The sequence below is a fragment of the Lampris incognitus genome, chromosome 6 (genome assembly GCF_029633865.1).
Source record: "Lampris incognitus isolate fLamInc1 chromosome 6, fLamInc1.hap2, whole genome shotgun sequence".
Lineage (NCBI taxonomy): Eukaryota > Metazoa > Chordata > Actinopteri > Lampriformes > Lampridae > Lampris > Lampris incognitus.
In genome coordinates, this window is record NC_079216.1 from 9085157 (window position 1) to 9100983 (window position 15827).

The 15827-nt window shown below is 42.6% G+C and overlaps 1 protein-coding gene across 1 annotated transcript; it reads left to right on the forward strand.

Annotated features, from left to right (window-relative positions):
- The first annotated feature begins 8467 nt into the window (after positions 1-8467).
- On the forward strand, positions 8468-15827 carry LOC130114003 (interleukin-17 receptor A). The gene is made up of 10 exons (XM_056281717.1): positions 8468-8487; positions 8753-8822; positions 9543-9558; positions 11660-11772; positions 11886-12006; positions 13912-14069; positions 14239-14313; positions 14490-14559; positions 14715-14780; positions 14908-15827. Exons 1-10 carry the CDS (start codon positions 8468-8470, stop codon positions 15825-15827), a joined length of 1629 nt encoding a protein of 542 aa, XP_056137692.1.

A 15827-nucleotide genomic window follows, 5' to 3' on the forward strand; every position in this document is an offset into this window, starting at 1 on the left:
TTTCGATGCACAGCAGTGTTTGGCACAGCTGCCTTTCCTCGCCTGCGCTGCGCTGTGTACTGCATCTGGTATAAAGGGTTGTGCTGTACAGTACTGTACGATGTTGCATCATGTGGTGTGCGTCATCATGTACTGTATGTTACAATGCTTGGGTGTGTGGTTGTGTTCTGCAGTTCTTGCCATGCAGTATGGTGGCAGTATAGTGTGTTCTCCCCCCCCTCCCCAATTGTACTTGGCCAATTACACCACCCTTCTGAGCCATCCCGGTCGCTGCTCCACCCTCTCTGCCGATCCGGGGAGGGCTGCAGACTACCACATGCCTCCTCCCATACATGTGGAGTCGCCGGCCGCTTCTTTTCACCTGACAGTGAGGAGTTTCACCAGGGTGATGTAGTGCGTGGGAGGATCACGCTATTCCCCCCCAGTTCCCCCTCTCCCCAAACAGGCACCCTGACCGACCAGAGGAGGCGCTAGTGCAGCGACCAGTTCACATACCCACATCCTGCTTCCGACCCGCAGACACGGCCAGTTGCGTCTTTAGGGACGCCCGACCAAGCCGGAGGTAACACAGGGATTCGAACCGGCGATCCCCGTGTTGATAGGCAACGGAATAGACCGCTACACTACCCAGATGCCCTGGGTATAGGGTGTGCTGTTAGCTGTTGTGTTGTGTTCCTACTATTTAAGGCTCTTAACGCAAATTAAGTTTTCTGAAATTGAAATTGAATTGTTCTTCATTCATTTTTATTTTCTGTATACACTTTAAGTCTGAACAATAAAATAAAAAGATGAACATGGGCATCTATCATAATGTACGCACATTACCACAGAATAAACACGTTAGCGTAGAATAAAAGCACCTTACGATCGCTGACATAACACGCTAATATATCCATTTTAAAGTAAGCCGGTATGACAAGACGCTAAAGCCAGGGCATGTAAACTGGTAAATCATAACATCTGATGACCTTCTCATCTAGGCGGTCACCCATTCATGCAAGCAAGCTGTCGTCACCCCCGCTCCTGGCCACCCTGCAGGGGTCAAGAATTTGCCCCACCAGCTTCCCAGCTAACATCAACACGTTGGCAGGGGCAGTAAGCCTGGGGTTACATATCCTCATTTGGGGGTCGAGGGATCAGCAAGGGCCCTGAGGTGTCAGATGAGACAAAGCCTCGGAGCCATGTCCGTAAAGTCGCTTTAAGACTGTGACAGAAGGCGGCGGGCATAACAGGGATTCCCTCAGACAAATACCAGTCACGGTATCTATGTCAGGGCTCATGTGGAGATCCACTCTTCACTAATCTCTTTATAAAATAACCCCTGGCATCCTCCTGGCTCGGACCAACACAGGGCAACCGCACAGTCATCTTCCACGAGAGTCTGCTGAGCACCCAGCGCTCTGCAGCAGCCAGGTGCCTCTTGATGTAGTCGTCAGAGCGATGGCATAGCTTCAGCAAAACAAGACTAGGCAAACGGGACTTTATGAGTTTTACTGGAAGATTTACGGGTTTGAATGGCTCGAAACAGACTCCCCAAATCACCACTCTCTCTTTCCTTATGTCCACTAGTAATTTATTAATCTCAGTGGGGGCAGTACATCAAATTAATCTGAATCAAACATACAATAGTGTACCAGACTGAGCAGCATGACCAGCTGATCAATTACATACCGATGTAAACGTACATGTGTGTGTGTGTGTATATATACATACATATATATACATATATATACATACATACATTCAAGTTAGACTTTTTACAGAGTTTAAGATTTTATGACATGCAAATGAGCTAATACGCATATGCATGAGCTGTAATTGACAGACCACAGCAATACAATGGAGCATAGCTACTCAAGCAAAACACAGTCACACACACACACACACTGACTCAGAAGCGTATACAGGCACACATGGACACATGCACACGCACATAAGTACATACTTTACCCATTATAATAATAAAAAGAGAATCATATGGAACAGCCAAACTAGCAAGTACTAGGAATTGCACCTTTTCTAGTTATAATTAATATAGACAACAAAATTGTGGCTCACGTGACGATAATATCCAAATGTCTTGCCTATTCAGTGTCATTGAAAGACAGTAAATGATAATATTGAATTATTGCCCAGCCCTAAGTTCAAAACTGTATGCATTTAGCATTATAGCATTAGAGCGCCGGTGTCTTTCACTGAGTTTTCTATACAACACATAGTGCATTCATTCATTTAATATCTATACCCTCTAAACTGATTTCAGTGTGTTGTCCATGGAAACACCCTGGACAGATTGTCAGTCCATCAAAAGGGTCCACACATATACAGTCACTCACATGCAATTCACACTTATGGGGCAATTTTGTGTCTCCAGTTAACATGAGAGTCTTCGGACTGTGGCCTTATCCAGGCTGGTGACGAGTCTGCTTATAGACGGGAGGTTGATCAGCTGGCCTTCTGATGCGGCCATTAACAACCTGGAGCTGAACAAGATCAAAACAGTGGAGATGACAGTGGACTTCAGGAGGAGCCCCCCGACACTGCCCCCCCCCCCGCCATACTCAACATCATGGTGTCGATGGTGAAAACCTTCAGGTTTCTTGGGTCCAGAATCTCCCAAGACCTAAAGTGGGCATCCAACATAGACACAATCATCAAAAAGGCCCAGCAGAGGATGTACTTTTTCCACTAGCTCAAGAAGTTCAACCTGTCTCAGGAACTGCTGATTCAGTTCTACACTGCAATAACCTAGAGTGCCCTCTGCACATCCATCACTGTCTGGTTTGGATTGGCCACCAAACAGGACAGGGACAGACTACAGTGGACAGTTACGTCTGTAGAGAAAAGCATTGGTGCCAACCTGCCCTCCATTCAGGACTTATACACCTCCAGACTCAGGAAATGGGCAGCCAACATCACTGCAGACCCATCACACGCTGCAGCCTCGTAGATGCTACAGAGCACTGTACCCCAAAACAACCAGATATAAAAACAGTTTCTTTCCATGGGCTGTCATTCAAATGAACGCCCAACACCGTCAATAAATCCAACCATTTTGTATATACTATATGGTACTGTACATTGTACGTATACTGGTACGCTCTGTCATGTCCATTCATCCATCCATTATCCAAACTTCTTATCCTGCTCTCAGGGTCGCGGGGATGCTGGAGCCTATCCCAGCAATCATTGGGCGGCAGGCGGGGAGACACCATGGACAGGCCGCCAGTCCATCACAGGGCTGACACAAACACACATACATTCACACCTAGGGACAATTTAGTATGGCCGATTCACCTGACCTACTTGTCTTTGGACTGTGGGAGGAAACCAGAGCACCTGGAGGAAACCCACACAGACACGGGGAGAACATACAAACTCCACACAGAGGACGACCCGGGACGACCCCCAAGGTTGGACTACCCCGGGGCTCGAACCCAGGACCTCCTTGCTGTGAGGCGACTGTGCTAACTACTGCACCACTGTGCCGCCCTGTGCGTAACCTGCTAACATCCATTTCAGCATCTCTGATACATTCTTTGCACCATTGCACCTTATCACCTCTTATTTTGCCCGTATAAAGTCAATTCTTGCGTATACAGTATCTGAAGATTGTTGTGTTGCAGTGTTGTTATTCTGTGTTAAGTGCACCGAGAGAGCCACAAAACCGGAGTCAAATTCCATATATGTGCGTTTTAAACCTACACGGCCAATAAACATGATTCTGATTCTGGAAGGAAACCCATATCAACGTATGGACAACAAACGCCGCACAGAAAGGCCGACATGGGACCCCTAGACCCCCTTGCTGTGAAGTTAAAAGTCATCACGGCAACACAATGCGTAAATCCTTCTGGCAAACGCCTGGATGTCACGTTACAGCCCAGGATACCGCTATCTCACTGCAAAGGTTTATTTTCACATTAACACTTCTGATCAAGGTTACCTTCCGAATCTGACCTGGGACGTGCTAACGCAGAGGGAGGATTACACACTGGAACGAAGTCTATGCTGCTCAGGTTTCAGTGGCAGACGCCCCCCCCCCCCCCCCCGTCTTAAAGTGGTTGTTTGCTGAGCTCAGCGTCCACGCAGTGCAAAGGCAACACTTGGAGGGAGAGGAATTAACACATCGGCGACTACAGCTGTTCTCTCGAGCTACTAAGCCCTGATAAACAGAACATGAAATGCTGAAGGTTTGGGGCTGAAAGCCAAGCCTGTCTACTGGCCTCTTGCTTAGATCCTGTTCATGAGGAAGAGAACGTGCCCTCGATCTCGAGGGAGCTGCTTTTCCATCTGTCTTTCTTGAATATTATGTACCGTCCTGTGAGGTCAGACTGTAGGCTAATGGGGTTTAGGCAAGCTCGTCATTGAGTTTATCAGTCATAAAAGTTGATTGTTGTACTTGTACCAATTGTACCTGGCCAATCACCCCACTCTTCCGAGCGGTCCCGGTCGCTGCTCCACCCCCTCTGCCGATCCGGGGGGGGCTGCAGACCACCACATGCCTCCTCCCATACATGTGGAGTCGCCAGCCGCTTCCTTTCACCTGACAGTGAGGAGTTTCGCCAGGGGGATGTAGCGCGTGGGAGGATCACGCTATCCCCCCCCCCCCTTGAACAGACACTCCGGCCGACCAGTGGAGGCGCTAGTGCAGCGATCAGGACACATACCCACATCCAGCTTCCCACCCGCAGACACGGCTAATTGTGTCTGTAGGGACGCTCAACCAAGCCGGAGGTAACACGAGGACTCGAACCAGTGAGCCCCATATTGGTAGACAGCGGAGTAGGCTGCCACGCCGCCCGGACGCCCCCTTTATATTTTGCTTTACACAGCATTTTTCGGTGACCTACATCCAGTCACTGAGTGCAGCCTACGTGCACAGATAATTTAGAATTGGTAAAACTGACTGTGATTCCCCCAGTGACTGTTTCAGGATATGTCACATTTATTTGAGAAGCACCAATCCACAGTGATGTCGTGAGTTCGTCAGCAACAAATGGCGAAATACGTTATGTAGAATTCTTTGGCGAGGCCCCCGTTAGGCTCCCGCATGTGCGGATTTACCTTACGCCCTTGAACTTTTGATACTCGCCGCAGAAGAAATTTCATCAGTTAGCTGTTATGTGCCGGCTGCACATTTTGGAAAGGTCACTTGGCACATGAGTCGTTGATAGAGTAGACCTTGCGGGTTTCAATTTAAGTTTTGCCACGTTTTAATCTAGCGTCAGCCAACGTGCAATGACTGGTTTTGTTGACTGAGAAAAACCCCCTGCAGACTTTACGGAGATGAAATTTGGAGCGATTGTAAAAACAATAGAGGGATTACACACACACACACACACACACACACACACACACATATATATATATATATATATACACTACCGTTCAAAAGTTTGGGATCACCCAAACAATTTTGTGTTTTCCATGAAAAGTCACACTTATTCACCACCATATGTTGTGAAATGAATAGAAAATAGAGTCAAGACATTGACAAGGTTAGAAATAATGATTTGTATTTGAAATAAGATTTTTTTTACATCAAACTTTGCTTTCGTCAAAGAATCCTCCATTTGCAGCAATTACAGCATTGCAGACCTTTGGCATTCTAGCTGTTAATTTGTTGAGGTAATCTGGAGAAATTGCACCCCACGCTTCCAGAAGCAGCTCCCACAAGTTGGATTGGTTGGATGGGCACTTCTTGCGTACCATACGGTCAAGCTGCTCCCACAACAGCTCAATGGGGTTCAGATCTGGTGACTGCGCTGGCCACTCCATTACCGATAGAATACCAGCTGCCTGCTTCTGCTCTAAATAGTTCTTGCACAATTTGGAGGTGTGTTTAGGGTCATTGTCCTGTTGTAGGATGAAATTGGCTCCAATCAAGCGCTGTCCACTGGGTATGGCATGGCGTTGCAAAATGGAGTGATAGCCTTCCTTATTCAGAATCCCTTTTACCCTGTACAAATCTCCCACCTTACCAGCACCAAAGCAACCCCAGACCATCACATTACCTCCACCATGCTTAACAGATGGCGTCAGGCATTCTTCCAGCATCTTTTCATTTGTTCTGCGTCTCACAAACGTTCTTCTTTGTGATCCAAACACCTCAAACTTGGATTCATCCGTCCACAACACTTTTTTCCAGTCTTCCTCTGTCCAATGTCTGTGTTCTTTTGCCCATCTTAATCTTTTTCTTTTATTGGTCAGTCTCAGATATGGCTTTTTCTTTGCCACTCTGCCCTGAAGCCCAGAATCCCGCAGCCACCTCTTCACTGTAGATGTTGACACTGGTGTTTTGCGGGTACTATTTAATGAAGATGCCAGTTGGGGACCTGTGAGGCGTCTGTTTCTCAAACTAGAGACTCTAATGTACTTATCTTCTTGCTCAGTTGTGCAACGCGGCCTCCCACTTCTTTTTCTACTCTGGTTAGAGCCTGTTTGTGCTGTCCTCTGAAGGGAGTAGTACACACCGGTGTAGGAAATCTTCAATTTCTTAGCAATTTCTCGCATGGAATAGCCTTCATTTCTAAGAACAAGAATAGACTGTCGAGTTTCAGATGAAAGTTCTCTTTTTCTGGCCATTTTGAGCGTTTAATTGACCCCACAAATGTGATGCTCCAGAAACTCAATCTGCTCAAAGGAAGGTCAGTTTTGTAGCTTCTGTAACGAGCTAAACTGTTTTCAGATGTGTGAACATGATTGCACAAGGGTTTTCTAATCATCAATTAGCCTTCTGAGCCAATGAGCAAACACATTGTACCATTAGAACACTGGAGTGATAGTTGCTTGAAATGGGCCTCTATACACCTATGTAGATATTGCACCGAAAACCAGACATTTGCAGCTAGAATAGTCATTTACCACATTAGCAATGTATAGAGTGTATTTCTTTAAAGTTAAGACTAGTTTAAAGTTATCTTCATTGAAAAGTACAGTGCTTTTCCTTCAAAAATAGGGACATTTCAATGTGATCCCAAACTTTTGAACGGTAGTGTATATATATATATATATATATAACAGCACAAAAAGTAAGGAAATGTGTGTTTGGTAGATTATGTCTTTGTTGTAACGATGCTTCTTGGCAATAAATCTTATATCAGGCAGCTGATTGTCAGCACCTGGGGTACCAGAAACTCAAAACAAGAGTCAATAGCAACAGCAAAATAAGCTGTTTGGCATTGGCAGAGAAGATCTGGCAAATTTTTCATGGGCGCAACCCACATACTCAGCTCTGCTGCTCATCCCACAAATGCATGTTCCTTACAAATGTGGCACCATTTAAAAGGGAAATAAACAGGCTTTCCAACGGTATAAGATTCACTGACAAGAAGCATTGTTACAACAAAGAAATAATCTACCAAACACACATTTCCTTACTTTTTGTGCCAGGCCATCTTAGGGCCGACATATATATATATATATATATATATATATGTCGGCCCTAAGATGGCCTGGCGGCCTGTCCAGGGTGTCTCCCTGTCTGCCGCCCAATGACTGCTGGGATAGGCTCCAGCATCCCTGCGACCCTGAGAGCAGGATAAGCAGTTTTTGGATAATGGATATAAAAAAATCTCCCTCACCCTTTTTTTGGGTGGTGTGTGTCTTCCTCAAGCTCAGATCCTCTACCAGAGGCCTGGTAATGTGAGGGTTCTGCGCAGTATCTTAGCTGTACCTAGGACTGCACTCTTGTAGACAGAGACCTCCAATGTTCCTGGAATCTGCTGGAGCCACTCTCCCAGCTTGGGGGTTACAGCTCCCTAGTGCTCCTATTACCTCGGGACTACCGTGGATTTCACCTTCCACATCTGATCTAGTTCTTCCTTCATCCCTTGATATTTCTTCAGCTTCTCATACTCTTTCTTCCTGATGTTGCCGTCGCTTGAGATTGCTACATCGATCATTACTGCTGGCTTATGTTCCTTGTGGACCACCACAATGTCCGGTTGGGTAGCCAGCACCTGCTTGTCAGTCTGGAACTTGACGTCCCACAGGACCTTAGCAGATCCCAGGAACAACATCTGAGGTCTCTGTCCAGAAGAGTGCAGTCCTAGGAACAGCTAAGATACTGCACAGAACCCTCAAACTCCCAGGCCTCTGGTAGGGGACCCAAGCATGAGGAAGACACACACCAACTGAAAGAGGGAGATTTTATACACACACACACACACACACACACACATATATATATATATCTCAACATGGATGCAGGAAAAAGATTTTAATGCATTGCAGTACAGTCCTGTTTCATGCGTTTCACACAGGAAACAGGCCTGTACTGCTGTGCATTAAAACTTTTTTTTCCCGTACTCGTGTTGATATTCTGCTCCTCATTAGTTGAGCACTTACAACACCATTGACGGTTTCAGAAAAAAATGATATATATATATATATATATATATATATATATATATATATATATATATAGCAATGAATGTGTTCAGGGCAACGCTCCCCATGAGCCATGAGAACAGATGCTGAAAGGTACATTTGAAGACAGCATACTTCCTCTTTCCTTTGAAATTAGATGTTAAAGCTTGATAAACTGAAAAAAAAAACCCCAACCTGTCAGCCGGATTTAACATATAGGAGGATCAGCCTATTAGACCAACCTTTCTAACACGAGTGGTTTCACAACTTCAGCCTGCTTGCTCTGGTTTCACAGTTCTTGAAGTTTTTGAACTAAATCTCTTTAGACTGTCATGAAAATGATTCGTGATCATGTACATTATTTTCTCTGTGTTTTTAGTTTTGCTGCCATGCTGTTTGTGTCAGCCCCGCTCAGGATTCTTGACAATCATCTGGACTGCAAACACAAGGTAGTGGTGATTACATTACAATAGTTTCGTTCCTAACATAGTATATTGATGAAAAATGTATGTAACTGTATTATTCTGGAGTACCACTGCCATTCAACTTTACACATAATGCTTTTGGCAAAAGGCAAACAACTCAACAGCCAAAACCCATTTTAAATACCCGCCAGAGCACATCTACGAAAATTAACAAGCACAATATCAATAGCAGTAATGAAGTCTCATTGACAACAATAGTGCCAATGCTGTGTCAGCTATGCCTTTAAGTTAACAGATGTTTGTTTGTTTTCTCCACCAGGATATTTCATGTACAGTTAGACTGAGTAAGTGCCAACAAAATTATACTTTTTGTTTTTCATTGATTTTTCTTAAATAAAGCATTAAAACATTTTTGTCTTGGTGCATGCTCAATAATCCAGGCAAGAAAACCAGGTATCTGTCAGTAAAAGTTGTATCCAGATGAGCTGATTCAACCTTCTTTGATTAAAACATTTAGAAATGACCACTGACTATGCATATGTGCAGTCCGATCATCAACACTCAAGCAGCAAGGACAAATGAATGTAAACATTCACAAACATCCTAAAAAATATCTCATGTTGAAGTTTTAAAATCGTCAGAGGGGGGGGGGGAGAAATAGTCATGTTGGAACCTTCTGTAACTCATTTTCATTTTTATTTAGGTCTTACATTTTATTTATTCCTACGTGTTTAATCTGGCTAGACAAAGGTGGACAAAAGTAAACTCTGTTAACAATGTAATATTTCATGTACCCTTTTCCCAAATACCAGATAACTGCTCAGAGGAAAGTATAGTTGTACCCAGACACAAAGCTCCCACGGGACCGGAGTGGGTTTCCGAGCGTGTGGGATCTGGCATGGAGGATGGTTTTCACCTTCCTGTTTTAAAAGTGACATGGCAAATGCCAGCGCATGGTAATGTTTACCATAGGCTTTGGCCAAATGGCATGGGCTTCAGACCTCATATGGTGCATTAAAAAATAACACTTCCAGTTCATATTGTTCAGTAAATATATATACACTACCGTTCAAAAGTTTGGGATCACCCAAACAATTTTGTGTTTTCCATGAAAAGTCACACTTATTCACCACCATATGTTGTGAAATGAATAGAAAATAGAGTCAAGACATTGACAAGGTTAGAAATAATGATTTGTATTTGAAATAAGATTTTTTTTACATCAAACTTTGCTTTCGTCAAAGAATCCTCCATTTGCAGCAATTACAGCATTGCAGACCTTTGGCATTCTAGCTGTTAATTTGTTGAGGTAATCTGGAGAAATTGCACCCCACGCTTCCAGAAGCAGCTCCCACAAGTTGGATTGGTTGGATGGGCACTTCTTTGAGCAGATTGAGTTTCTGGAGCATCACATTTGTGGGGTCAATTAAACGCTCAAAATGGCCAGAAAAAGAGAACTTTCATCTGAAACTCGACAGTCTATTCTTGTTCTTAGAAATGAAGGCTATTCCATGCGAGAAATTGCTAAGAAATTGAAGATTTCCTACACCGGTGTGTACTACTCCCTTCAGAGGACAGCACAAACAGGCTCTAACCAGAGTAGAAAAAGAAGTGGGAGGCCGCGTTGCACAACTGAGCAAGAAGATAAGTACATTAGAGTCTCTAGTTTGAGAAACAGACGCCTCACAGGTCCCCAACTGGCATCTTCATTAAATAGTACCTGTTAGAGCCTGTTTGTGCTGTCCTCTGAAGGGAGTAGTACACACCGGTGTAGGAAATCTTCAATTTCTTAGCAATTTCTCGCATGGAATAGCCTTCATTTCTAAGAACAAGAATAGACTGTCGAGTTTCAGATGAAAGTTCTCTTTTTCTGGCCATTTTGAGCGTTTAATTGACCCCACAAATGTGATGCTCCAGAAACTCAATCTGCTCAAAGAAGGGCCCATCCAACCAATCCAACTTGTGGGAGCTGCTTCTGGAAGCGTGGGGTGCAATTTCTCCAGATTACCTCAACAAATTAACAGCTAGAATGCCAAAGGTCTGCAATGCTGTAATTGCTGTGAATGGAGGATTCTTTGACGAAAGCAAAGTTTGATGTAAAAAAAAATCTTATTTCAAATACAAATCATTATTTCTAACCTTGTCAATGTCTTGACTCTATTTTCTATTCATTTCACAACATATGGTGGTGAATAAGTGTGACTTTTCATGGAAAACACGAAATTGTTTGGGTGATCCCAAACTTTTGAACGGTAGTGTATATATAGCGTTTTCTTTCCCAGAAACCATCAATGGTGTTGATAAAAGTGCTCAACAAATGAAGAGCGGAATATTAAGATAGATGTAGGAAAATTCTTTATGCATTTCAGTACAAGCTTGTTTCGTGTGTTACGCATTCATCAGCTGCCAATGTGATTAAAATATGGTGTTGTTTAATCACATTGGCAGCTGATGAGTTTAAAACATATACATATATATATATATATATATATATATATATATATATATATATATATATATATATATATATATATATAATCCAGTGAGTCAAGTAAATTCTTTATGAGACAGTACAAGCCTGTATCATGCCATAAGCAATCGTCAGCTGTCAGTTGACAGCTGATGATATATTAATATTGATATCAATATAATAGAAATAATAATAATATCAATATTGATATTCCGCTCCTCATTTGTTGAGCACTTTTATCAGCACCATTGACGGTTTCCAAAAAAAAAACGCGATATCTATCTATCTATCTATCTATCTATCTATCTATCTATCTATCTATATATATATATATATATATATATATATATATATATATCCTTCATAGTGTCAACTCTCTCCACAGGTGCAGTCTTATCCCTGCAAGGATCACAGATAAACATTCTGGATGTAGCAAACAATGAAAGTTTGTGCGTGTGTTATGCTTTCAAGATTGAAAGTGACCTGACTCCTGACCGTAACAAGGCAAGACTGTGACAGCTGAATGAACCTTGGTGACAACAATGCCAATATGCAGCATGTTTAGAAATGACCTATTCCACATGTAGATCCCTAAAGGAGTTTTTTTTTTTTTTCAGTGGACGTTTTCATTGGATGGAGTGGTGGTAGATCCTGGGCGTACATATTTGGTGTCAGTCTTTAATTTACCAGAGCCTGATATTGAACATTACAGGATTTACAAATGGATCACTATACCAGGTAACTCATCATCAACATCATCATAGGATTTATCAGGAGCCATATAGAAAAACTACTGTATTGGAAACAGCACTAATATTTTTCTGTTTTTGTATGAATGTGTGTTTACTATATTTGGATTTACTGTATTGGAGTGATGAGAAATCATCCCCACAATGCACTGATGCTCATGCCACTGTGACATCCAAATTAACTCAGTTGGAATACAACAGTTATTTTAAAGGTGCAATCGCAATTGATGCACACAGCAGCTGTCTGTCCCCCTTCTGCTGTTTTTCAGGTCAGATGTTGTGAACACTGTTTGCATTGCAAATGAGAAACCCAGCCAATGCTGCATCTCTTTCAGTTTCGTTTGAGGCTTTCAGGATTCTCAATTTCTCAAACAAATACCCAGTATTGTTGATCCGATGGCAAGATACGACATGTTTTTTTGTTATCCACTGAGTGCTCGTGTTGTTGCAGTACTCCGCATAGCCATGGCGGTGCATTACAGATTGCACCTTTAACTATATAACTCAAGATAATACATTCAGACTTTTTCAGGTCACTCGGCCAACTAATTGATTTGTGTAGCAGTTCTGAAAAATATACCTTATAAATAGCCTAGATGATTTCAATAGCATGTTCCAACCCTCATCTATGGTCATGAGCTTTGGGTAGTGACTGAAAGGGTGAGATCTTACTTAAAAGGACAGGGGCTTTGTGTCTAATTTAGTGAACAAAAATGACCTGTGGAGTTCCCCACAGGTCATATTCTGGGGCCACTTCTGGTTAACATTTATATGCTCCCACTAGTTCAAATTATGAAAACAACAAAATATGTTACCATAATTATGCAGATGACACGTAACCATATCACCAGGGGACTATAATTCCATACAAGTACTGAGTAAGTGCATTGAACAAAATTGGATGTCTCAGAACTTTGTTCAATTAAACAAATATAAAACTGAAGAAATTGTCTTTGGAGTCAAGGAAGAACGATTAAAAGTCGGTGCTCAGCTACAACCAGTAATGTTAAAAACCACAAACCAAGCCAGAAATCTTGGTATAGTCATGGACTCAGACCTGAATTTCAATAGACAAATTTAGGTTATTACAAAGTCAGCATACTATCAAATGAAGACTATATCAAGAATTAAAGGATCTATGTCTCAGTAGGATTTGGAAGAATTTGTTCATGCATTTAGTATCTTCAGTCTACTTAACTACTGTAATGGTGTCTTTAAAGGTCTCCTAAAAAAATCAATCAAATAGCTGCAGCTGATTCAGAATGTTGTTGCTCGGGTCCTTACTAAAACCCAAATGTGGATCACATCACTCCAGTTTTGAGGTCGTTACAGTGGCTTCCTGCCCATCAAAGAATTGGTTTTGAAATACTGCTCTTGGTTTATAAAGCAATGAATGGTTTAGGGCCAAAACACATTTCTGATCTTCTGCTACGCTATGAACCATCCAGACCTCTCAGGTCATCTGGGACAGGTCTGCTTTTTGTCCCCAAATCTAAAACTAAACATGGAGAGACAGCTTTCACTTTTTATGCACAAACTCCCAGAAAACTGCAGGTCTGCTGCAACTCTCAGTTCTTTTAAATCAAGTCTGAAGGCTTTCCTCTTTGCCGCTCTTTTATTAAATCAAATTTGAAGCTTTTGATTATCATCTTACACTGGACTATAACTTTTACTCTTGTCTTTTTATTTGTTTTTAAATGTATTTTTATTGCCCTATGTTGCTTTTACATTTTGTCTTAATGTTGTCTGTAAAGCACTTTGAATTGCCTTGTTGCTGAAATGTGCTATACAAATAAATTTGCCTTGCCTTGCCTAACTGTTGTTTTGATGTTCGGTACTGGAGGAGATTCAAGTTCATTTGTGGGCGTACTGTTTGCTTTATTCCTATTTTCAGGCAGCCTCTGGGATCCTAAAATGACTGGAGCAGTTTCGGTGGATGAAGGGCATAAAATGATGACCATCACAGTGGGCTTCGATACTTCTGAATGTTCTGAGAGATATAAAGTGTCACTTCAGATCCCTGGTTTCACCAACTCAGAGGTAGTCACAAAGGTACTGCATGTGTCTGTTGGCTGCTCACTGATATAAAAGCGGGAACTAAATTGTCAGAATTTGTGTGACTATCACAGGAGTTGGTTGCATGAACTGCTTAGTACAAGCCAAGTGCAGACACAGTGACGAAATGAATTTTCTACGTTCACTTCATTGTTCCATCAAACAGGAGAACAGAACATCACTGGATGTGACCTTTGACCTGGAAATATGGCAGCTTTTGGAGTGTGATATGTTCTTTGTGGTAAGTCATCTGGCTGCATCATGTATTCATTCATTCATTTGTTCAATCATCACCAGCCGCTTCTCTGGGGTACATCATGTAATGATAATCATTTTTGATAGCAACGTGCTATCAAAAGTTTGCTTGAAGTATTTGCCCTAAAATTTTACAGTGGGAATTTTTTCTTTACCCCAAAGGTTCAGCCATTTTTCATATGGTGCAAGAATGACTGTTTGCATTGCAACAAAACATTTAATTACTGCATACGTGAGTAGGATATGTGATCTGTTTAAGATAGGTTTTCATTGAATATATTGCGTATGAAATTTCAAAAATAAATCAATTTATTCTTTTTGTTAACCTTCATAGATATTCATGTATATTCATGTTTTGTTGTTGTTTTCCCTGCTGTTTAATTTTAGATTACACCAAGCCACCTCCACGCACTTTGCTGGTAAAAGCAATGATGGGAATGGCCACAGTTGGAGGTTGTCTTGCTTATTTGCTGTGGAGAAAATTTCACAAAGGTTTGCTTCCTCAGAAAAAAACAAATCATATAAAACGGATAACATAATCTAAGAAGAAATCTAAGCGCTTCTCCCACTTTTCTCTTAGATCCTGCAAACAAAACTGATGTGGAAAATAAACCCACGTGTATCCAAGTGCAGGAGAGAAAAAGAGTTCTCATCATCCACTCCCTCGACCACCCTTTGTACAAAAATATTGTTCTGAAGCTTTCAGCCTTCCTGGTGGCTAAATGCGGCACGGAGGTGGTCCTGGATCTGCTGGACTCTGCCAGGTTGGGAATGCTGGGCAGCGTCAGGTGGTTAGACTGGCACCGGGAACAAATTGAGGGATCCGCAGATAAGATACTGATCCTCTGCTCGCGGGGAGTGCAAGCCAAGTGGAGAGCCATGTGCGGAGGCAAACAGGTTTTTCTGAGAGAGGACCTTCACTCATTGATGGGTGACATGCTCACCCCGGCACTCACTCTCATGGTGCCTGATTTTGTGCGGTCTGCATCCTTTGAGAAATACATAGTGGCTTACTTTGAAGATGTCTGCTCTGAGGACGACATCCCCTCCCCATTCAACATTACTGTACGGTACAAGCTAATGAAACAGTTTGAGGAGCTCTTCTTTCGAATCCTGGACGTTGAAAAGCACAGGCCAGGCAGAGAGAACCGCATTAAAGGCCTTGAGGAGCATGAGTATCACTACTGTCCCTGGGGTCGAGCCTTGAGGGACGCCATAGAAGCTTTTCATTCATATCAGCTGGAGAATCCGTGTTGGTTTGAAGATGAACTGCTGAAGGAGACCCAGTTGGAAAAAGGCGAGAACTTGTCCATGAACTCCATTAACCACTGTATGCTTGACTCCCCATCCCAGGACCCCAACTTTATGAAAACAAAGCAGTGTAACTTCAATGCCTATGCCATGGGCGAACAACACCAAATCCCCGCCTCATTTGGGTTTGCTGAGGATACACAAGGCCATGTCTCTCATCCAGCTTGGCATTATGGCCTCGATTCATGA

Bases quoted from the DNA above. Each gene is read 5' to 3' on its own strand.
- LOC130114003 (XM_056281717.1), top strand. From the start codon at position 8,468: ATGAGAACAGATGCTGAAAG. The intron at 8,488-8,752 runs GTACATTTGAAG...CTGTGTTTTTAG, and splicing joins ATGAGAACAGATGCTGAAAG to TTTTGCTGCCATGCTGTTTG. The intron at 14,070-14,238 runs GTACTGCATGTG...TCCATCAAACAG, and splicing joins ACTCAGAGGTAGTCACAAAG to GAGAACAGAACATCACTGGA.